Source organism: Chlorocebus sabaeus, chromosome 21 (genome assembly GCF_047675955.1).
Source record: "Chlorocebus sabaeus isolate Y175 chromosome 21, mChlSab1.0.hap1, whole genome shotgun sequence".
Lineage (NCBI taxonomy): Eukaryota > Metazoa > Chordata > Mammalia > Primates > Cercopithecidae > Chlorocebus > Chlorocebus sabaeus.
Genome location: NC_132924.1, coordinates 25,355,101 through 25,379,903, shown reverse-complemented (window position 1 = coordinate 25,379,903; position 24,803 = coordinate 25,355,101). Strand labels below are relative to the sequence as shown.

Below are 24,803 nucleotides of genomic sequence, written 5' to 3'. Positions count from 1 at the left end.
ATTACATATTATATGGCATTCAGCCAGGAAAATAGGGGCCTGTCCCTAGTCCAGGATCTTCTGTTTTCCCTGTGAGATGGGTTTGTACTATTGAGTGCTATGTATTTGAAAACTAGTGTTTGGATGCTTAGATAGAAGTTCAAAACTACATTTTGGTGTTTGGGTAGAAGTTCACATTTACTGTTTTAGATAATTGTAAACTAGAATAATTCTGTATTTCCAGATGGTATTGCATGTTAAAGCAGGAACACTTTCAAAAATTATTAGGTGTGTTCATAGTAAATAGATCCATAAATGAGTTACAAAACATTAGAAAGTTTCCAAAATAAAAAAAGGAAAAGAAAAGAAAAAAGAGCCAGGTGTGGTGGCTCACGCCTGTAATCCCAACACTTTGAGAGACTGAGGTGGGCAGAGTGCTTGAGCTCGGGAGTTGGAGACCAGCCTGGGCAACATGGCAAAACCCTGTCTACAAAAAATACAAAAATTAGCTGGGCATGGTGGCACATCTATAGTCCCAGCTACGCGGGAGGCTGAGGTGGGAGGATCACTTGAGCCCAGGAGGTCGAGGCTGCAGTGAGCTGAGATTGCACCACTTCACTCCACCCTGGGTGACAGAGTGAGGCCCTATCTCAAAAAAAGAAAAAAAAGACAAAAAAGTGGAGTAAGGAAAAAATAGATTAGAAAGTTTCATAGTGTATATTTACTTAGGTTGATGTCAACAAGGGCAATCATGATTTATCCCTGATACTACTTTGGTCACTGCCAGAACATTTGGTTAGGCAATTGATGAAACTGACCTAATATGAAATGTACATTCTTTTAAAATATTAATTTTCCAGAAGATATATTGAAACTCAGTTGTAGTTAGAAATAATATGCCTTATGGTTATGATAATTAATTTTTTTTTTTTTTAATTTTAGGGCTTTTTCATTGATTTTGTAGGTGTTCATAGAAGCTTGAAATATGAAATGTTAAATATCCATACTGGTGAATTTGTTTGGTATTGACCAGATAATTCAGTCACTTTTTCTGTCGCCTGTCATAATCCTAAACCTTAAGCCAATTGCCCTTCTAACCATGCTTATTAGTTATTTTCCATGAAAGAAAGTTTCAAAAACAGAAAACCTGGTTTCTACACTTAGCTCAGCTGTGTGACTTTAGGTGGGTAACTGAATTTCTCTAGGCTTGATATTTCATATTTGAAGGTGAGGTGATTAGGCTGTATAATCTTTAAAATCTGTTAGAATGCTTTCTTATTCTGTGTGTATGCACTTTTTATTTACTATTGTCTTAACACTATATAAAGTGTTACGCAATATATTTTGAAAATGTTATTTAAATGTCTTTATTTTTATTTTTCCATAAATTACTGGGGTACAGGTGGTATTTGGTTACATGAGTAAGTTCTTTAGTGATGATTTGTGAGATTTTGGTGCACCCATCACCTGAGCGGTATACACTGCACCATATTTGTAATCTTTTATCCCTTGCTCCCGTCCCGCTCTTACCCCCAAATCCCCACAGTCCATTGCATCCGTCTTATGCCTTTGCATCCCCATAGCTTAGCTCTAAATACCTTTTCATTAAGGTTTTTATACCATAAATTATGTTTGCTTGAAAAGATCTTTCATATCAGATTTCTAAGTTACTGAAAGAGAATGGGGTTTTACATATTTCTGGTTGTAACTAAAATCATTTAAAAGAATAGGGAGGGGTGATGTTTTATTAATTTGTTAAGTATCTACCCTCAAGTTTTTTTCATGCTGTGAGAAATTGCAAATTTTGAATGTCTTTTTTCCTCTTTTTTAATGTAGAGAAATCTTGTACGAAACCATCACCATCAAAAAAACGCTGTTCTGACAACACTGAAGTAGAAGTTTCTAACTTGGAAAATAAACAACCAGTTGAGTCATCGTCTGCAAAATCTTGTTCTCCAAGTCCTGTGTCTCCTCAGGTGCAGCCACAAGCAGCAGATACCGTCAATGATTCTGTGGCTGTCCCGGCATCACTGCTGGGCATGAGGAGAGGGCTGAACTCAAGATTGGAAGCAACTGCAGCCTCCTCAGTTAAAACACGTATGCAGAAACTTGCAGAGCAACGGCGCCGTTGGGATAATGATGATATGACAGGTATGAATTGTATAGATGGTATGGCCCATACATCTGTTCCAATAAGATGCAGTTTGGTATGTTAAACATTTTATCAGTTAACTCATGAAAAGTAAATGCTTTTGTTTTATCTATATATTGAGTATCCTTTGCTTGCAAGTGGTTTGTCTACCAGTAGTATACGTTGGTTTTGTTTAAACTGAAGTAGATCACAATGAGGTTTTTGGACTAGTTCGTAGAAACCTGATCTTATGCATTACCTTAATATCTGCAACGAAAAATAGTTGAGAACAAACTATACGTGTCATTAGCATTGCTGACCCTCAGCTCCATGTTAAAGAAATCCTATTTCATGGATTCAATAATTAAATAAACTTGAGGGACTAAGGTATGCAATGCTGTTCGGTAGGGGAGAAATAAAATGTCAAAAAACATAAATTGAGCACCTACAAAGTATATTATTATGCACAGTGCTGGATACGAATGAAATGACTTGATCCTTGCCTTTCATGAGCCTATCATCAGAAGGGGAATCTGAGAAGTAAAGCAACAATTATGCAACAGAGTTATTTATGCTATGATCAATTTCACTTATCAAAAAAAAAAAAGCCTTGAGATGACTTATAAAAATATCTGTATTACAAAACAAGAAAAGTAAAGAAGTCAAGGTGAAGAGAAAATACGGGAAGGAAAAACAAAGAAGTGAAAAGTAAAGTCATTTTATTAAATGCAGACTGTAAAGTCTTCCTTTTGCTAGTGGCCCATGTGAAGACATGAAACACTTATCAGTTACGTGACTAAGAAGCTAAAAGCAGAACCATCTTTGGCGCTAAGACTTGAGATTTGGCAGTAAGACCTGAGAGAACTTTCTTTCATGTGTCCTTAAATATGACTTTGTGGGAGCTAAGAAACCTATAAGGTTTCTCAAGGTAGGCAGATGTCCTGGCTCCAAGCTCAGTAGAAGCATTTCTTTTTTCTTTTCTTTTCTTTTTTTTTGAGACAGAGTCTTACTCTGTCACCCAGTCTAGAGTGCAGCAACACAGTCTTGGCTCACTGCAACTTCCGCCTCTCAGGTTCAAGTGATTCTCGTGCCTCAGCCTCCCGAGTAGCTGGGATGACAGGTGTGTGCCACCATGCCCTGCTAATTTTTTTTTGTATTTTTTAGTAGAGATGGAGTTGCACCATGTTGGCAAAACTGGTCTCGAACTCCTGACCTCAAGTAATCGCCTGCCTTGGCCTCCGAAGTGTTAGGATTTCAGTAATGAGCCACCACACCTGGCAGTAGAAGCATTTCTATAGTAAGCTAGCACAGTGCAGGTAGACCCCACGGTGCTTGCAGACAGCTCAGTGGCTACTGGGCCTCACCCAAGGAAGCATTCCTGAGGTGGTTCTCAGCCTGGCTGATTGTATCAGAATCACATAGACCATAGGATTAGAATTTCAGAAATGTGGTGGAGCCCCAAGGTGTGCTTTTGTCTTATTTTTTTTAAAGCTCTTTAGGTAATTCTGATGCATAGCCAGAATTGAGATCAAGTGATCTGAAGAATGGGGCTGGATAGATGACAGCTATTTTAGACTGGATTAAACCAGATGGACTACATGTATTTCAGGCAGTCTTCCATACATATCAATTCTTTTCTTTTAACTGAAATTTTGATAAGAATTAGCAGAGAGTTTAAGATTATGTTTTCTGACAGTGATGATAATAATCGCAAGAGCAAACAGTATGTAAAATGCTAGGCATTGCAAATATTTTTTATTTTAATGTAAATTTTTTTATTCTAATAGCTTTTAATTCTTATAATCTTGAGATATAAACTACTTTTATCTTCATTTTATAGAAGAGGGAAACTGGCTTCATAGAGTTTGGTTATATAACCTGTCCTAGTTAGCCAGCTCAAATTCAAATCCCAATGGTTTGACTTTAGAGCTCTTAATTCCTATGACCTGCCTGATAATTTTTTTGTTTTTGTTTTTGTTTTTGAGACAGAGTCTCACTGTGTTGCCCAGGCTGGAGTGCAGTGGCATGATCTCGGGTCACTGCAACCTCCACCTTGCAGGTTCAAGCAATTCTCCTGCCTCAGCCTCCCGAGTGGCTGGGATTACAGGCGCACACCATCACACCCAGCTAATTTTTTTTTTTTTCTTTGAGACGGAGTCTTGCTCTGTCGCCCAGGCTGGAGTGCAGTGGTGCCATCTTGTCTCACTGCAAGCTCCGCCTCCCAGGTTTACGCCATTCTCCTGCCTCAGCCTCCCGAGTAGCTGGGACTACAGGTGCCCGCCACAATACCTGGCTAATTTTTTTTGTATTTTTAATAGTAGAGACGGGGTTTTACTGTGTTAGCCAGGATGGTCTCAATCTCCTGACCTCGTGATCTGCCCACCTTGGCCTCCCAAAATGCTGGGATTACAGACATGAGCCACCGCCCCTGGCCATTTTTGTATTTTTAGTAGAGACAGGCTTTCGCCATGTTGTCCAGGCTGGTCTTGAACTCCTGACCTCAGGTGATCCACCCGCCTCGGCCTCCCGAAGTGCTGGGATTATAGATGTGAGCCACCTCGCCCGGCCACCTGATGTTTTTTGGCACATAGCATAGTCTATGGTATCAATCAATACCTATTTATTTTAGTAGTGGTGAGGTAAGAGGTAGGACTTGACTCCAGATGTAGGACTTGGACACTGAACAAGATTGAGAAATAACAACAACAAAGAAATAAGAAATTAAAAAAAAAAATTGAGGACTAGCTAAAACAGGGCCTAGGGGTAAGCAGCTTTCCAGTGACATGCCCACCAGTGTGCCATGTCAATTTATCATCGCCATGGCAACACCCAGGCGTTACCACCCCTTTCCATGGCAAGGACCCAAAAGTTACTATCCCTTCCCTAGATATTTCTACATAAGCTGCTGCTTAATGTGCATGCAATTAAGAGTAGGTATAAATATGACTGTAAAACTGCCCTAAACTGCTACTCTCTGCCCTGCTCTGCACAGGGAATCAAGAGAGCTATTACATTGCCTCTTCGATAAAGCTGTTTTTTTTTTTTTTTTTTTTTTTGAGATGGAGTCTTGCCCTGTTGCCCAGGCCAGAGTGCAGTAGCACAATCTTGGCCCACTGCAACTTCTGCCTCCCAGGTTCAAGTGATTCTCCTGCCTCAGCCTCCCGAGTAGCGGGGATTACAGGTGCATGCCACCACACCCAGCTAATTTTTTGTATTTTTAGTAGAGATGAGGTTTCACTATGTTGACCAGGCTGGTCTCGAACTCCTGACCTTAGGTGATCCGCCTGCCTCAGCCTCCCAAAGTGCTGGGATGTGAGCCACCGCATCCTGCCTGCACCTAGATTATAATATTAGCCTTCTAACTGTTCTTCCTGCTTCAAACCTCTGCCCTGTCCAGTCCCTCCTCAATTCTCACACCAGTGTGATTTTTCTAAAACACTTGCCTGCTTCTGCTTTAAACTCTCCCAGGACCTCCCCATCAACTGATTAAATTCCAATCTGGATCTGCTGCTTTTTCAAACGTATCTCTTTATTTTGACACAGAATAGAAAAAAAAAGGAACTCTTGCTTTTCTTTTTTTTTTTTGAGACGGAGTCTTGCTCTGTCACCCAGGCTGGAGTGCAGTGGCCGGATCTCAGCTCACTGCAAGCTCCACCTCCCAGGTTTACGCCATTCTCCTGCCTCATCCTCCCGAGTAGCTGGGACTACAGGCGCCCGCCATGTCGCCCGACTAGTTTTTTGTATTTTTTAGTAGAGACGAGGTTTTACCGTGTTAGCCAGGATGGTCTTGATCTCCTGACCTCGTGATCCACCCGTCTCGGCCTCCCAAAGTGCTGGGATTACAGGCTTGAGCCACCGTGCCCGGCCGGAACTCTTGCTTTTCTACTGCTTGCTTTAAACACCAGAATAGGATCTACTTATACACACACTCTGCTCATGTTACTTACCTCTGCTTTCCATACATTTTTGTTTTTCTGACTAGATTATCTCCATTCTCTGAAGCCAGTTGTCCTTTAGAGTCCAGCTTAAGGAGTCTCTTCCTCCAGAAAAGCCTCCCTGACCCCCTGCTATATCCTTTATATACCTCTGTTATTTTCCCTAGAATAAGCACTGTCCTATCAGCAGATGACAGTTTTATTGTCATGTTTTAGGAATGGGCTTAATAAGACCTCTAGCTCTTGTGACTGTACTCTGTGGTGCATGCCTGTAATCCCAGCTACTCGGGAGGCTGAGGCAGGAGAATCTCTTGAACCCGGGAGGCGGAGGTTGCAGTGAGCCGAGATCGTGCTATTACATTCCAGCCTGGGCAACAAGAGCAAAACTCTTTCTCAAAAAATAAAATAAAGTAAAATATAATCTAGTTACAAAGAGTGAAGGACTGTGGAAATGAAGAGAAGAAGCTGGATTTGAGAGATATAGGAAACAGACTCTAGGACCTAATGACTGGATGGTGGAGGATGAGGGAGAAGGGAGGAAGAGGTCAGATTCCTGGCCCCAGTGACTGGATAGTTAGCGATGTCTTTTCCTAAGATGAGGAGGAATATGTTCAGGGCAATTTCACCTTCAGATATGTTATTTGGGATATCTGGGCGAGCCAAATGGAGGTATTTGGTAGTTGGAAGACTGTGAAGGATAAGCCAGGAAGGACAGTAGAGAATGATGTCACAAATAGAAAGCGAGTGATATATTTTAGAGATGTCAAGAAATACAAAGCCTGCAAAGTGTGAACTGGCATCTAGTGACAATGACAAAACCAACTTCAGGGCAGTGGTACAGGCAGAAGTTCAGTTGAGTGAGTTAAGTGGTGAGTGAATATTGTGTAGGGAAAGAGGGCCAGTAGTTAAAGAGGATGTATATCAATGAGGGGATGTTTATTTTCTTTTGAGACGGCCTTGCCGCATCGCTCAGGCTGGAGTGCAGTGGTAATGCTCTCAGCTCGCTGCAACCTCCTCCACCTCCCAGGCTCTAGCGATCCTCCCACCTCAGTGTCCCAAGTAGCTGGGACTGGAGGCGCAACACCAAGCCCAGCTAAGTTTTGCGTTTTTTATAGAGACGGGATTTTGCCATGTTGCCAAGGCTGGTCTCGAAGTCCTGAGTTCAAGCAATCCATCCTCCTTGGCCTCCCAAAGTGGTGGGATTACAGGTGTGAGCCCGCCACTCCTTGCCAGGATGTATATTTGTTTGTTTATGAGAGGGAGTCTTGCTCTGTCACCGAGGTTAGAGTGCAGTGGCACAATCTTGGCTCACTGCAACCTCCACCTCCTGGGTTCAAGCGATTCCTCTGCCTCAGCCTCCCGAATAGCTGAGATTACAGGCACCCGTCACCGCGCGTGGCTAATTTTGTGTTTTAGTAGAGACGGAGTTTCACCATGTCAATTAGGCTGGTCTCGAACTCCTGACCTCAAATGATCTGCCTGCCTCGGCCTTCCAAAGTGCTGGGATTACAGGCTTGGGCCCTTCGTGCCTTGCCGGTATGTTTATTTCTAAGGTGAGAGAAACTTGAGAATCCAGTAGTCTCCCCACTTATCTGCTGGGTATATGTTCCACGACCACCAGTGGACGTCTGAAACCTCAGACAGTACGGAACCCGATTGCCATCATTCATACCATCTTTCTGTGCATCTTCCACCTGGAAATGTAATGCCTTTTCCATCTTAACTAAGCACTTACACACGCTGTGGCCATAACTTTAATAGTTTGAGGTACGACAGCAAAACTCCATGAATTTCTTTTATCTTCCTCACAATTTCATGGATAGAAGATTCATTTTTACCATAGATCTTAGCAACCTCAGCATATTTTCTTTCCTCATTAAGTTGAGAACTTTCACCTTTTGACTTCGAGAAAGCACTTTACGGCTTCTCTTAGGCGTATCCGAATTGCCAGCATCACTGCTACTGCTCTTGTGCTTTGGGGACATCATTAGGGCAGATAAAGGCTACTTGAACACAAGCACTGCATACTCCAGTAGTCGATCTGATAACCAAGACGGCTACAAAGTGATTATGGGGCGGGTGGCGTCTACAGTGTGGATATGCTGGACAAAGGATTCATATCCTGGTCAGATGGTGCAAGATTTCATCATGCTACTCAGAACAGTGTGCAGTTTAAAACTTATGAATTGTTTATTTCTGGAATTTTCCATTTAATATTTTTAGACAACAGTTGACTGCTGGTAAGGAAACTGGGAACGTGAAACTGAAGATAAGGGTTAGGCTACTGTATGGTCATATACCACATATTGATGTTTTGGTCAGTGGTGGACTGCATATACAATGGTAGTCTCATAAGATTATAATGTACTTTTAATGTGCTTTTTCTGTATTTAGATGTTTGCTTCCCATTGTGGTACAGTTGCCTGCAGTATTCAGTAGAGTAACATGCTGTACAGGTTTTTAGCCTAGGAGCAATAGGTTTTACCACATATCCTAACTATATAGTAGACTACACCATGTTTGTGGAAGTGCTCTCTGTGATGTACACATAACAAAATCACCTCATGATGCATTTCTCAGAATGTATCCCCATTGTTAAACAACTCATGACTGTGTTTATGTGCAGAGAAGAGTTTGTAGAGAAGGAGGGGGCTTATTTCGAGCAAGATCCCTGAGAAGGTTTTGGAGGTGCAGAACTGAAAATTCAGCAGAAGTAGAAGCTTTGGACAGGAGGAATTCCTCTTTCCTTGATTGAATTTGTGGAGTAGGAACTGTTGTGAACCTTGGATTCCCTATATACATGCCCTAGGGAAGGCCTAGATTCTTCGTCAGTTAAATATCACTATTTGGGATTTCTCTCCAAATGAAGTAACTATCCAGGAAAACATTTGGTTGTTTTTGATTTGATCTAACCCTGTGCTACCCAATACAGAAGACACCAGCCATATGTGGATGTTTAAGTTAATTAAAATGAAATGAAATGTAGTTTATCAGCTGCTCTAGCCACATTTCAAGTGTTCATTAGTCACAAGTGGCTAATGGTTACAGCATTATTGCTGTTGTACAGCAATAGTCTAATCCATTTTTAAAACAAAAAGTTTCTGTGAGATACATAATTTTAAATTGTGCAATGTTATATATAACACCATGAATTCATTCTAAAAATATAGCCTTTCTTCTTCATGATCCATTGAAAAATGGAAAAAATAGGTATAATAGGTTTTTTTTAAATGTTGGATTTAATATCATTTGATTTAAAAAGATATTGTCACATTTAAATATCTTGATAGTTTCATGCATACTAGAACTTTTCACTGGTTCTTAAACCTATTAATCTCATTTAAAAATTCTGCATAGAGTGATCCTGGTTTTTACATAAATATCACTCTTAAACGTGGTTTTTAACTCTTTTCTGAAAACATTTTCAGATGATATTCCTGAAAGCTCACTCTTCTCACCAATGCCATCAGAGGAAAAGGCTGCTTCCCCTCCCAAACCACCACTTTCAAATGCCTCAGCAGCTCCAGTTGGGAGAAGGGGCCGTCTGGCCAACCTTGCTGCAACTATTTGCTCCTGGGAAGATGATGTAAATCACTCATTTGCAAAACAAAACAGTGCACAAGAACAGCCTGGTACCACTTGTTTATCCAAATTTTCCTCTGCAAGTGGAGCATCTGCTAGGATCAATAGCAGCAGTGTTAAGCAGGAAGCTACATGCTGTTCCCAAAGGGATGGCGATGCCTCTTTGAATAAAGCCCCATCCTCAAGTGCTGATGATGCATCTTTGGTTAATGCCTCAATTTCCAGCTCTGTGGTAAGTCAATATCATTTTGGTCTTTGGAAAGCCTTTTCTTTTTTTGTTATGAGTGGTATAATGCATCTGTGTGTATATGCAGGTGGATGGGTGGTATGTGTTTTATAATAGGTGCATAGTGAGTTTATATGTATTTGTAAGATAGCAGTTTCTTAGAAAGTGAAAATCGTTAAGTTGGGTACCCTATCCCAAGATCAATTAGCAGTTGACAGCTGAAGTTATACTAATTTGATGCAAATCCAGTCTATAATGGAATGATAGAGCCTCTTAGTCATTAAGGAGAGCACTGAAAATTAAGTCCTCTGTTATAATGCTTTAAATATATATATATATATGAGAAATTTATATAAATTTATCAAATATTTCTGAAAAGATGTATAACAAATTAGTAGCTATAGTTGCCTCCGGGAAGGCAAATTGCCAAACAGGGTATGATACTTTCACCGTATATCCTTTTGAAATGTTTGAAACTTTTACTTTGTGCATGTATTACCTCAACAGTTTTCAAAAAACAATCTTAAATAAAAAGGAAAAATAATTTTGTGTTTCTGACCGTTGTCTTTTAGTGTACAGCTAGGCTTTAGAATTAGACCTGCATTGAATCCTAGCTCTACCACATAATTAGAAGTGTGACTTTGGACAAGGTGCTTAATATTGCAAGGCTTTATTTTTCTGTATGTAAAATAGGAAAAAAAAGATTATTTGGAGGGTTAATAAGAGTCGTAAAACACTTAGCACAGTACCTGGCTATGTATAAGTACTTAATTTATTAACCATCAAGTACATGATACTATTTTGTTAAATTTTTATTGACTTAATTAAAATGTAATTTGGTCTAATATGGGGAAAAATTTGATAAAGGTACTAGTGCAATAATATGAATAAAACTTTTTTTAAAAATAGTGATCGTACTGCTAATACTTAATTACCCATGAATACATTATGCAGACTAACCCACATATTATAATTTAAATAATAGCATTTTTTAAGTTGGGTATTTTTCCCAAATCTTTCATATTTGTTTGATCTATTAGAGAGCAAAATCATTTCATTTTCATAAATCTTACATAAAGGCTATCAAGTAAATAGGACTTGAATTGTTTTGTTATAGGATTACTTTTAGATATTGTGAATGTTGTTTACCCTAGGCGTTTTCATGTTTCAGAAACCTACTTCTTCTCCAGTGAAATCTACTACATCTATCACTGATGCGAAAAGTTGTGAGGGACAAAATCCTGAACTTCCAAAAACTCCTATTAGTCCTCTGAAAACGGAGGTATTGAAACCAATTGTGAAGTCAACTTTACCCCAGACAGTTCCATCCAAAGGAGAACTAAATAGAGAAATTTGTCTGCAATCTCAATCTAAAGACAAATCTACAACACCAGGTTACGTATTTATAAAAAATTTAAAATTATTGCTGACTGTATTCAGGATATCTATTCTCAACATTTTAAATATCCAGTTGTGAATGGTACAGCAATGGTTTGCCAGGGCCAATGCCTGAATGTTCCAAATGAGACCTCAGCTTTAGTTGATTCAATGAATATTTATTAATGTAGACTAGCCTATTTACTGGTCAAAGGACTTAATATGTTACATTTTAACAGTTTAAACATGCTTTTTCCAGGATGATCTTGCTAGATTTTATTTTCTATATTTTTTGATTCAGACAAAGCATATTTAACTGGAAATCACAGTTTAGGGGCATAATGGAGAAACACTCTTGTAGCCAAGTGTGCAGAGCAGTGCTTCTCAATCTTGAGTATGAAGGCACCTCTGGTAGCAGAGAATGTGCATATGAATGACTCCACCTCTAATTTTATTTATTTATTAAATTGATAAATAATAGAAATATTTGAAAAAATTGCTGTTTATTGGTAAATAATATATATATTTTGGAAGTACATTTGATGATTTAATATATTCATATAATTTGTAAATATGAAATCAGTGTAACGAGGATATCCATCACCTTAAATACTTGTCTTTATGCTAGAAACATTTGAATTCTTCTCTTGTAGCTATTTTGAAGTATACAATAGATTATTGTAAACTATAGTCACCCTACTGATCTATCAAACACTGGGTCTTTTTTGTTCTGCCAAACTGTATATTTGTACTCATTAATCAACCTCTCTTCATCTCCCAATTATATCTATCTGTGTATATATTGTGTGTGAGCATTTACATATAAAAGTTCAAAATTTCTTACCATAGTAAACTGATACTCCAGGAAATGCCATATTTATCTTGTGGTGATTTATATCTTCTGGCACACTTCCACATGCTGTTAATTGAGAAACACAGGACTGAAATATATGGTAATCGAGTTTATTCTGAACTGTGTTCATTTTCATTGGAAAGACTTTTAATTCTAAGGTTTAACTTTCTGAAAATACAACCTCTGCAGAAACTATAGTTCATCATAAAGGGGCAGTAAACAGAAATGAGAGTGGGGAAGCGGTTATGGGGTAGGTAGAAATCAGCAATTTCCAGTTGAGCTGGAATGAGAATTGGAAACAATAGCAAGATCCCCAGATGGAATAGGACTAGTTAGTCCCAATTTTCTAAAGACTCAACGCTTAGATAAGAAGCATGTGTTTTAATTGTTCTTGACTACTGGATATACCCAGAATCACGTTTCCAGGGTTTCAGAGATATTTATTTTAGATACTTCACTGCATTCTTAATGGACTCTAGTTTGGAATATGGCCTGAAGTAGTAATAAGTGACAGGTGAAGTCCTCAAATTATGGCCATGGCTCAAATTCTACTCTTTGCTTGTTTTTGCAAATAAAGTTTTATTGGAGCACAGTCACACCCATTTACTTACATATTGTCTGTGGTTGCTTTCATTCTGTAATGCAGAGCAGAATAGTTGTGACAGAGGCCATATGGCCCACAAAGCTCAAAATATTTAGTGCCTGGCCGTTTACAGGAAAATATATGCTAATCTCTGATATAGATAAGCCTATTTTTATGTAATACAACCTTAGAATCCTCTTGATGGGAGTGATATATGCCCCATTTGCCCTACTTTAAATTTACTTCATACTGTTTCAAATGAGTGCTGTGGAGTTTTTTGTTTTGTTTTGTTTTGCTGTTTTTGTTTCTGAGACAGGGTCTCACTTTGTCACCCAGGATGGAGTGCAGTGAGTGGCATGATCTCAGCTCACTGCAGCCTCAACCTCCCAGATTCACGCAATCCTCCTGCCTCAGCCCACCAAGTAGCCGGGATTACAGGCATGCCACTACACCTGGCTAATTTTTGTATTTTTTTTATAGAGATGGGGTTCCTCCATGTTGCTCGGGCTGGTCTCGAACTCCTGAGCTCAAGAGATCCACCTGCCTCGGTCTCCCAGAGTACTAGGATTACAGGTGTGAGCCACCATGCCCAACCGAATACTATTTTAAGATACTGTAAAATCAAGGTGTCCTTTTGATAAAATGAATAATCCCTAGTTTTCCTTCTGAAGGAGAAAAAGGAAAAATTCCCTTATTTTCATGTTAGGCTTCCTAAAAGCAAGATAAAATAAATTGACTATAGAAATATAAGTTATTGGAAGTTACCATGGCCAGCACACTTGGTGATGAAGGTAGATTTATTAATATATATACAGTTAATTTCTAATTATTTAAATTCTGGTTGTTCAGTTTGGGAGTTTTCTAAGCCCTACTGCTCTCTCCTCATTCTACCTTTTAAAAATTATTATTATTTTTTAAATAACTAAATTCTATGAGTAGGTTTTAGGGCATGTACTTAAATAGAATAGTAAAGTAAACTTTTTAAAATTTTGAAGTATTTTTATAGTTTACTTTGTGAATGAATATTCCTGATAAAATCAAAGCATTTTGAAGCTGTAATGTAGTTTAGAACTTTTTCCATAGAAATCATAATAATTTTTTATTTTGAATAGCCTCCAAAAATGTGTGTGTTTTCTGTAGGAGGAGCAGGAATTAAGCCTTTCCTGGAACGCTTTGGAGAGCGTTGTCAAGAACACAGCAAAGAAAGTCCAGCTCGTAGCACACCCCATAGAACCCCCATTATTACTCCAAATACAAAGGCCATCCAAGAAAGATTATTCAAGCAAGACACATCTTCATCTACTACCCATTTAGCACAACAGCTCAAGCAGGTATGATGTACTGTATTTAACATTATTCATCACATGATACCTGCATAAAACCTAGAAATCAAAATGGGTTCTGATGCCAGTCTTTTTGACTGAGATAAGTAGCATCTTGACTTTGTTTCACTAATTTCAGACAAGAGCGGGCACATTCAGGGTGGTATGGCCGTAGACAGTATCACTCATTTCAAATTAGAAATATTGTCATGAATTCCATGTGTATTGTGAACTTTTTAAACTGCAAACTGTTTAAACCTTTTAAACAGTTTAAAACTGAAAACAAGGAAAATTTTAGTAGTGTTTGGATGTTAAACATGCTACTGGCTCTTGTGTAAAATACAGCTTTTGATGGGTTTAGGAACGTCAAAAAGAACTAGCATGTCTTCGTGGCCGATTTGACAAGGGCAATATATGGAGTGCAGAAAAAGGCGGAAACTCAAAAAGCAAACAACTAGAAGCCAAACAGGTAATGTAAACAAGAAATATAAAAGCGGACTTGGTCCCCAAATAGTGTTGGGATCTAATTTGTAGTTCTGTATTGGCAAATAATTCTTTACAGACTTTTCTGTTCCAATTAACTCTGTCACTTTTTGCCTATAAATCCCTTAAATGTGCAAGCAATTCTGCTTTTCTTGTGATATTTTCTATTTCAGTGGAACTCTTCACCATATTCATTGATGACCTTAAAATCAAATTTTATGAAAATTATTTTCATCGTTCATTTGATTTCAGAGTCTACTTAACTTTCCACTTAGATGCTGGTTCTGAAATATTTCTGAGAATCTACTTTTCTCATTGATGACTGTATACTTTTCCCTACACACCATGTCTTTAGACTATCTGGGATCCTTTCAGTCACCACACACCTCCCAGATTGCTCTTTATTCTGGTCAAGGTTTGTTAATCAGCCTTCAACAAAATCTCTACGATGTAAGCTGTGTTCTGTTTCATTTATGTGTCTTCAAAGTACTGTGTTAGGATATGTTTTTAAGCTAATAGAATTGTATTTACAGTGGGGACTAATAGAAAGTAAAACAACAGTAAATTTAACCAGTATTCTTTGAGAAAGATCTACTTGATTGATTTATCAGTTCACTTGCTTAACAAATCACATTTCCCAGAGTTCTGATATCAACCTTTTTTTCTCAGTTGCCCTGGAATATCTCTTCCCTGTCCACATACCTAGATTCCGATAAGCACTGAAATGCTGATGATGTTCAGCTCCACTGTGCTGATCTCTCTCCTGAGCTCTAGGTGTGGTTGGCTAGCAGAGCCTGCTATGCTTTGCTGTAGTATCTTCCCCTTGTAGTCTCTGTCTTCTCTTGTTGGTTTACTCTATACCTCATCATCTAAAACAATCTGGAAGTTCTTCCTTGGATTCTTCCTCTTGTTTACGGTGTCTTCCCATCTTCTTGCCCCAGCACACATATGCATAAACACACACGTGCAGCGATTAGTTTTCTAAATCTGTCACCAACCTGCCTCGTCTTCTATATTTTCCTCTGCTATTACCAAAGTTACTGCCGTAGCTTTATACTGAACACCCTGCTTCTAGTCTCACTACTCTCCAATCCACCTTACCAGTTGCTGCCAGAGAAATATATATATTATATATATATGTATAATTTTTTTTTTTTGAAACGGAGTTTCACTCCTGTTGCCCAGACTGGAGTATGGGGCGTGATCTTGGCTCACCGCAACCTCCGTCTCCTAGGTTCAAGTGATTCTTCTGCCTCAGCCTCCTGGGTAGCTGGGATTACAGGTGCGTGCCACAATGCCTGACTAATTTTGTATTTTTAGTAGAGACAGAGTTTCTCCATGTTGGTCAGGCTGGTCTTGAACTCCTAACCTCAGGCGATCCGCCCGCCCCAGCCTCCCAAAGTGCTGGGGTTACAGGCATGAGCCACTGCACCCGGCCGAGAAATATTTTTAAACGTCGCATATTCATGTATTCACTTGCTTAAAATCTTGGAGTGCTCCCCATAGTTGTCATCAGAAAAATTCACAAACTGCTTGGCTTGACATATAGAATGATTCCTCACCTGACGCCTCCCCACTGCTCCTCCACAGGTATGTGTCAGTCCTGCCATGCAGGCTATTTGCAGTTTCTCAAATATACCTATGTTTTTTGTTTTTTGTTTTTTTTGAGATGGAGTCTCGCTCTGTCGCCCAGGCTGGAGTGCAGTGGCGTGATCTCGGCTCACTGCAAGCTCCACTTCCCAGGTTCACGCCATTCTCCTGCCTCAGCCTCCCAAATAGCTGGGACTACAGGCTCCTACCACCATGCCCGGCTAATTTTTTGTATTTTTAGTAGAGATGGGGTTTCACCGTGTTATCCAGGATGGTCTCGATCTCCTGACCTCATGATCCGCCCGCCTCGGCCTCCCAAAGTGCTGGGATTACAGGTTGAGCCATCGCACCTGGCCAAATATGCCATGTTTTCTCATCTCTCTGCCTTTGACTTCTGTTATCTGTCAGGAATATCTCCCTGGTGAGCTCACACTTCATTAAGAATAGGTCAAACATTAATCCCCTCTGGGAATTCTTCCTTGGCCCTTTTCTCAAAGGGTTCCACTTTTTTTACCCATGTCATCCTGTGTATACCTCAACTAGAATATTTATCTTCCCATGAATGTTGTAAGTTTGCATTCTACCACTGCCTATGGGAGTCTTCTCTACCTGTGTTCTTAGTGCTTGACTCGGAGTTAGGAGCTCAACAAACTTGTATTTGAAGGAAGGAAGGAATATACTTGCTGATCCTTCCCATCAGCATATAACAAGCTATTATCTGCCATCTGAAAACAAAAACAACTCTCGGGACCCCGTTCCTCTCCTTTTCTTTGCCTCCTTTTCATGCAGACTCTTCTACAAGTTATTCCTACTTGTTGCTTTCAGGTTTCCTCCTTCTCTCTAGAACTCTCTGCTTAAGCTTTGCCATCACTCCTTCCACAGAGTCAGTATCCTTATCACATTTGTCAGTGATCTTCACCTACTAATCAATTTTCAGTTGATTAGTAGCATTTGACGTTGTCGATCACTCTTCTATTGGGAGTGCCTTCTTCACCTGGTTGCCAGCATATCATATTCTCATGGCTTTCCGCCTGTGTCTCTATAAAGTATAGAGCACGGTTCTTAAAGTATTTTGTACTAAATAATTCCCAATAAACCTGTGAAATTCCTCCCAGAAAGTTGCACATATAAGAGCTAGGAGGAAAATGCAGTTGAAGGCAGTGTTTTTAAAGTCAAGGGGCTGGGTGCGGTGGCTCATGCCTGTAATCCCAGCACTTTGGGAGGCTGAGGCAGGTGGATCACTTGAAGTCAGGAGTTTGAGACCAGCCCGGCCAACATGGTGAAAACTCATCTCTACTAAAAATACAAAAAAAATTAGCCAGGCATGGTGGCGGGTGCCTGTAATCCCAGCTACTCAGGAGACTGAGATGGGAGAATCCCTTGAACACAGGAGATGGAGGTTTCAGTGAGCCGAGGTTGCACCACTGCACTCCAACCCAGACGATAGTGAGACTCTGTCTCAAAAAAAAGAGAAATAAAGTCAAGGGAAGAAAGAAAACTTTTGAGAAGGAAGGAGTGGTTGGTATTGTCATGTTTCAAATGTGGGTTAAGCCAAATCCACTAGGTTTTGAAGTAAGAAGTTTGCTGTAACGTGGCAAAGAGCAGTGTTAGTGAAGAGGTGAAGGTGGCATGCAGGTGGTGCTGAGTGGAGGAGGGAACGGGCATGAGGAGCAGTGCCAATGAGTGCAGGCATTTCTTAGAAGAAGTTTGGTCCTAGTGGAGGGGAGAAAGGAGGTAGTGACTAGAGGAGATGAAGAAAAGTATGGTTTGTATGTGTTTTGTCCTTTCTAAGACCTAAGTCAATTTGTGTGATGGGATAAGGGGTGACAATTAATGGGATGAGGTGAGAATGGATGAACTCAGCACAGTGAAGGGAACAGAACTGATGAGGACAGTCTCCTGTGATGAAAAGGAAAGAGGAAAGTAGCATGTAGGTATGCTGGTAGTCTTAGAGCTATGAGAGCAAACACTGATGGACTTTCTGCTGAAACCTCCTGTTTCATTCATCCTTAGGAAAGGGAAGGTGACAGTGAAATACTGTGGAGGAAAGAAGAGAGCTGACTCAGACATAGGAAGAATAGGGGCTAGTGTTGAGACTTAGTTGAGATGAGACCATACATTTTGTAGTGGAACCATTTGATAATTTACTATGCTTTTAGTGTTTTTTAAACATTTTTGCGTATTTTTTTTAATCCACTCATCTTCACACTAATTACATTGCTTTTACACATCCAAAGCTGCTTCTAACTTGAGAGACTATTAATAAGTCTGGAACTAGACCTGGAACAAGAGTACCTGGGTTTGTATACTGGCTCTGCCAGTCACTAACTGTGTGCAAGATACTTAACTTTTTTGTATCTTAGCTCTCTCATCTGTAAAATGGAGATACTAGTACCTAACGTAGAGAGTTATTGGGAAGATTAAGTGAGGCAATAGATATAAGGTGCTTAGAAAGGTGGCTGGCACATATTGAGCTCTGTGTAAGTATTAGCTGCCTTTATCTTTACTCTTATTTGATGATTTCTACTATGACTTTATTCATTTTATTTTATTATTTTTTATTTCTTCTTTTATTTCTTTGATGAAATAATCTGTACAACAATATAAAGTCTTTAAACACGCAAAAAAAAAAAAAAAATAGTGAATGTTCCTCTTAAATAACCTTGCTAATGAATAAAAAGATTCAGATGAGGAAAAGATTTCTTCTCTTCTTTCGTTACCTTCTGATCTGTTTTTGTCCTTCTTTTCTCTTGCTCTTGCCCTCTGGGTAACTGATAGTTAAATGGAATCCTGATGTGTAGGAGCTGTCGCCAGATGTTATAGGTGTGGGTTTAGATAAGGGGTGATATAGGGGTGGGTGTTTTTCCCTTGTATGGCTTTCACTTTGTTTTTTGTTGTTATTTTATTTTATTTTACCAAATACCCAGACTTCATGGAGAGGCTTTCACTTTTATTGGCTTATCTAAAACTGCGCCCTGATATGAATTCTTGTTCTTTCTTGCCACCTCCTCTCCAAAAGAGATTTTACATACTGAGAATTACCAAGAATGTGAACTAGCACTGAGGGCTTGTTGTGTTCTAAACAAGACTGGGCCTATTCACACACACTGTTTCTTTTGTTCTAAGGAAACTTATACAGAGTGATATTTAATAATAATCTTGTTTCATTTAATAACATAGAAATAAAATCTATAGTTTTGAGAAATGAAATTTACTGTTTCATTTGCTTTTTGCAGGAAACTCACTGTCAGAGCACTCCCCTCAAAAAACACCAAGGTGTTTCAAAAACTCAGTCACTTCCAGTAACAGAAAAGGTGACAGAAAACCAGACACCAGCCAAAATTTCCAGTACAGAACCTACAGGTCAGTGTTTCTAGATTGTTCATGGTTAGCATGTAGAAACTCAAATGATTTTTGTGTATTGATTTTGTATTCTGTAACTTTGCTGGATTTGTTCAACGGTTTTTTGGGGAATCTTTAGGGTTTTCTTTCTTTTTTTGTTTTTCTTTGAGATGGAGTCTTGCCCTGTCACTCACGCTGGAGTGCAATGGTGCAATCTCAGCTCACTGCAACACCCGCCTCCTGGGTTCAAACGATTCTCCTGCCTCAGCCTCCCGAGTAGCTGGGACTACAGGTGCCTGCCACCATGCCAAGCTAATTTTTGTATTTTTAGTACAGACGGGGTTTCACCATGTCGGCCAGGCTGGTCTGAAACTCCTGACCTCATGATCCGCTTGCCTCAGCCTCCCAAAGTACTGGGATTATAGGGGTGAGCCTCAAACCAGGGTTTTCTACACATATGATCATGTGATCTGTGAATAGAGATAATTTTACTTCTTCCTTTCTAATTCAGGTGCCTTTTATTTTCTTGCATAATTGCTCTGGCTGGGACTTTCAATGCTGTGTTGAATAGAAGTCATTAAAACAGGCATCTTTGTCTTGTTCCTCATCTTAGAGGAAAAGCTTTTAATCCTTCACTGTTGAGTATAATGTTAGCTGAGGGCTTTTCATATATGGCCTTTGTTATGTTGTGTACCTTCCTTCTATTCCTAGTTTGTTTTGTTTTGTTTTGTTTTGTTTTTTGAGATGGAGTCTTGCTCTGTCGCCCAGGCTTGAGTGCAGTGGTGCGATCTTGGCTCACTGCAAGCTCCGCCTCCCGGGTTCACTCCATTCTCCTGCCTCAGCCTCCTGAGTAGCTGGGACTACAGGTACCCGCCCCACGCCTGGCTAATTTCTTTTTGTATTTTTAGTAGAGACGGGGTTTCACCATTAGCCAGGATGGTCTCAGTCTGCTGACCTCGTGATCTGCCCGCCTCGGCCTCCCAAAGTGCTGGGATTACAGGCTTGAGCCACCGTGCCTGGCCTGACACTTTGTTTTTAAAGTAAAAAACAAATTGCAGAGTAGTATATATGGTATGATCACAGAACAAAACAAAATGGTATGTAAATACGCATACCTAGGGGGAAACTGGAAAAACAAACAATAACCTGGTAATATTGCTGTCCCATTTCTCTCTCGATGGGGGAAAAGTTAACGCATTTATGCCTAGTGTTCTGTTATTGGAACGTTAAGCTTGTGGGAGTTACTTATATCCTACTGCTCACGGTTGTCACTGAGGTCTGATTTTTCACAGAAAAAATTTGCAACCTCTGGCATAAATGGGTTAAGAGAGGACAGGTATTCAGGGAGGGGTGTTTCTATACATTTCTGGGTTTGAATATTTTAAAACAAATACATAGTTTTATAATCAGAAAAAAAGACACAAGATTCCTTAACTAGAAAATTATAGGTTCTTATATATATATTAATATGGTCTTTCTTAAACATTTTTAGGTTTCACTGAATGCAAAATGACGAAATCTAGCCCTTTGAAAATAACATTGTTTTTAGAAGAGGACAAATCCTTAAAAGTAACATCAGACCCAAAGGTTGAGCAGAAAATTGGTTGGTTTTTATTTTTTATTTATTATTAACTTTGCACATACTATAGGAAATGATATATTGATAGAAGCACATATTCAAATTGAGAGTGTCTCTGTTTTTTTAATTAAATCAGAATATACTGTAGCTTCTACCAAGATGTGGTACTGTTAACAGTTACTGCTATCTCACAGGCATCTGTGAAAGTGTGGTTAAGACCCTCACTGACTTTCACAGGGATAGGAAAGGTGTTGCCCTCCCACACTGTGTACTGGTAGAGGGGTGTTTCAGGGAAAACCTCTCTGGGACCATGTTTTCCTCTGTTTTCATAGCACCACATCAATCATCAACACAGAAGACTTTTGTGACCAGTTCAATTCAACTCAATTCTGACACTAGCTACATGGAGGTAGTGTCAGATCCCACAGGTTGGGGACTCAGTCCCCAAGACTGCCTCCTCTCCTTCAGATACTAGTTGGAAGTCCAGGCCTCTCAAACTTCTTTTTTTTTTTTTTTTTTTTTTTTTTTAAGACAGAGTCTCGCTCCGTTACCCAGGCTAGAGTACAGTGGCATGATCTCGGCTCACTGCAACCTCCGCCTCTCAGGTTCAAGCGATTCTCCTGCCTCAGCCTCCTGGGACTACAGGCGCGCACCCCCAAACCCAGCTAATTTTTGTATTTTTAGTAGAGACGGGGTTTCACCATATTGGCCAGGCTGGTCTCGAACTCCTGACCTCGTGATCCACCTGCCTTGTCCTCCCAAAGTGCTGGGATTACAGGCATGAGCCACCACACCTGGCCCAGGCCTCTTAAACTTCTAACCGACCAGCTTCAAGCTGAGGTTTCTGTGACCCCCCTCTTTAGCTTTGATTAATTGGCTCACAGAACTCTGGGAAATACTTATGTTTGCTGCTTTATTATAAAGGATATGGGTGAGGTATAGGGAAGGGGGCATGGAGCTTCCATTGCCTTCCCTGGGTACCACCCTCCAGGAACCTCTACTTGTTCAGTTATCCAGAAGCTCCCTGAACCCAGTTCTCTTTGGTTTCACTGGAAGCTTCATAAAGTCAGCATTCCCTCCCCCAGGGTATGAGGCTGGATCCTCTCTGGTGGGGGGTGCGGGGTGCGGGGGGTGAGGGGTCTTCTTAAGAACCACAGTGAGAAAGATGGGAGAAGATTAGAGACCTGCCTTGGGGCAGGTGAAAGGAGGGCAGGAGAGTTCTGTTTCCTGTGAGGCCTAATACACCCAGCATTATAATGAAAGACAGTAACTAGGGATACGGCCGTTATGAACAAGGAATCATGGATGAAAACCAGTCTATATCATAATAGGGTGTTAGCAGCCCTGAAGATTATTATTGAACCCTGCTCTAAGTGACGTTAATAGTTTCCTATTATTGACTGCTGTGTGAAAGGGTAGCTCTCAACAATAGAAAGGGTCATTTGAGAGAATATTTTTTGAAAGTCTGAAGTCTTTGGCTATTATTCTACATTTGAGTTCTTAATGCTCTTACTTAAACACAAAGTATTAAATCAGTTTTGATAGACCCAATATTCATTTCTTTTTTTTTCTTTTTTTTCCTGAGACAGAGTTTCGCTCTTGTCACTCAGGTTAGAGTGCAATGGCACCATCTGCGCTCACTGCAACCTCTGCCTCCTGGGTTCAAATGATTCTCCTGTCTCAGCCTCCTGAGTAGCTGGGATTACAGACACCTATCACCACGCCTGGCTAATTTTTTTTTTGTATTTTTAGTGGAGATGGGGTTTCGCCATGTTGGCCAGACTTGTCTCGAACTCCTGACTTCAGTTGATCTGCCTGCCTTGGCCTCCCAAAGTGCTGGGATTACCAATATTCATTTCTTAGAAAGTGTTATTGAAACTGAAGATTATCTTGGTTTCATTTATTAGTAGTATTTGCTTATTTTTCTTTGTAGGAGGTGCTTTTTTAAGGCATTTTTCCTATTTAGTAAGAATACGAATATTAATTTTTTTTGTTATGCCTTTAATTCTTAAATGTCTGAGTCACAGTATCCACCTATTGAAATATTTTTCAGACGTGATACGTGAAATTGAGATGAGTGCGGATAATGGTGATGATATCAATAGTTCAAAAGTAATTAATGACATCTTCAGTGATGTCCTAGAGGAAGGTGAACTAGATGTGGAGAAGAGCCAGGAGGAGATGGATCAAGCATTAGCAGAAAGCAGCGAAGAACAGGAAGATGCACTGAATATCTCCTCAATGTCTTTACTTGCACCGTTAGCACAAACAGTTGGTGTGATAAGTCCAGAGGTAAGAGAAGGCTAACTAAACAGGCCAGGATATAAGTAAACTAAGTAGTTTCATATCTCCCCTTTCTCTTGTTGACAGATGGGCATTTGGCTCTGTAGCCAAGGGGGTTTTTGCAAACCTCTAGTCAGTTCTCTTAAAAGAAACCTTAAAACTCTTGAGTGGTTTCCTTTTGACCTTAGATGAAATCCAAACAGTAACATGGCTTAAAAGGCCAGACATTTGGCCTCAGCTTTTGGCTCTGCCATTTACTGACTGTTTATTGGTCAGGTTATTTAACCTGTCTATGCCACCGTTTCCTCTTCTGTTAAACGAGGTTATTCATAATACCTATATCGTGGAGTTGGTGTGAACATTGTTGTGTTAGTATATCGGTATTTAGCTCCGAACACATATAACTAACATTTATTTACAGCTAACTACTGTTATTAGCTTTCACTCTCAATTGAATAACTGCAACTCTGGGGATTGATTCAACTAGAATTTTTTTTTTTTTAAAAAGTATGAGTTTCAGCTGTCTTTGTAGTTTTATTTATTCTTTTATGTGTTAGGAACTTAGTTTGCTTTGTTTTTATGATTAATCAATCAACTTACTGGATTTTTTTCTTAATGGAGAATTCATTGATTTTTTTTCACACAACAAAATGAATTATCATTTAGGATCAATGTTATTTATCCATAAAATCCACTAATATCTGATGTGTTTTCCCACAGAGTTTAGTGTCCACACCTAGACTGGAATTGAAAGACACCAGCAGAAGTGATGAAAGTCCAAAACCAGGAAAATTCCAAAGAACTCGTGTCCCTCGGGCTGAATCTGGTGATAGCCTTGGTTCTGAAGATCGTGATCTTCTTTACAGGTAAGAACATTTCTGGAAGGCATTCACTCACTAAGGGTCATGGTTTAGATTGACATAAGTCGTGTTATAATTTGTAATTATAATGTTATTAATAACTCATCTGTATAAAAGTTTGGAATAACTTTTGTTAGCCTCTCTTTCACCAAATGAGAGTTCCATTCTGTTGTGAAATGTTCTGCTGACATGTTCAATATCAGTGTCAAATTCTGCTGATATATTCAGTAAAGGATAGTGCTCAGTGTGTTGCTAGATTTCTAATAGAATGTAACTTACCTCCTGAAGCATTGATGCATATAGATCTCAAAGATTCAAAGAAACAGAACGTCCGTCAATAAAGCAGGTGATTGTTCGGAAGGAAGATGTTACTTCAAAACTGGATGAAAAAAATAATGCCTTTCCTTGTCAAGTTAATATCAAACAGAAAATGCAGGTATGTACTTCTGTGGAAAGGGGATTTGGAATGTTTCTTGCACTAGGCTGTGAGCTTTGTGAGGACAAGGGCCCAGCCTTACTCATCTCTGAACCCTGAGTGGCCAGAATAGTGTCTGATGCATAGAAGCTCAGTAAATCACATTTGAATTCAGTTTATTTTTGGAAAGGTACTCATTTTGAAAAGTTGGAAACTTCTTTGATATTGCTGAAATATTTATTTTTAAACAGGTTTTTCATAAA

At 39.6% G+C, this 24,803-nt stretch overlaps 1 protein-coding gene across 4 annotated transcripts in view; it reads left to right on the top strand.

The window, feature by feature from the left end:
* ANLN (anillin, actin binding protein) overlaps positions 1–24,803 on the top strand; it is a 65,016-nt gene that overhangs the window by 7,413 nt on the left and 32,800 nt on the right. For 2 of the 4 annotated variants that reach the window (XM_007981614.3, XM_007981613.3), the window contains exons 3-12: positions 1,816–2,130; positions 9,474–9,859; positions 11,025–11,247; positions 13,807–13,997; positions 14,350–14,457; positions 19,298–19,424; positions 20,896–21,006; positions 23,036–23,274; positions 23,986–24,131; positions 24,414–24,561. In XM_007981614.3, coding sequence (XP_007979805.2) covers positions 1,816–2,130; positions 9,474–9,859; positions 11,025–11,247; positions 13,807–13,997; positions 14,350–14,457; positions 19,298–19,424; positions 20,896–21,006; positions 23,036–23,274; positions 23,986–24,131; positions 24,414–24,561 — 1,994 coding nt within the window. The remainder of the gene's footprint in view (positions 1–1,815; positions 2,131–9,473; positions 9,860–11,024; positions 11,248–13,806; positions 13,998–14,349; positions 14,458–19,297; positions 19,425–20,895; positions 21,007–23,035; positions 23,275–23,985; positions 24,132–24,413; positions 24,562–24,803) is intronic. The other 2 variants (XM_007981616.3, XM_007981615.3) reach the window with 1 other exon arrangement.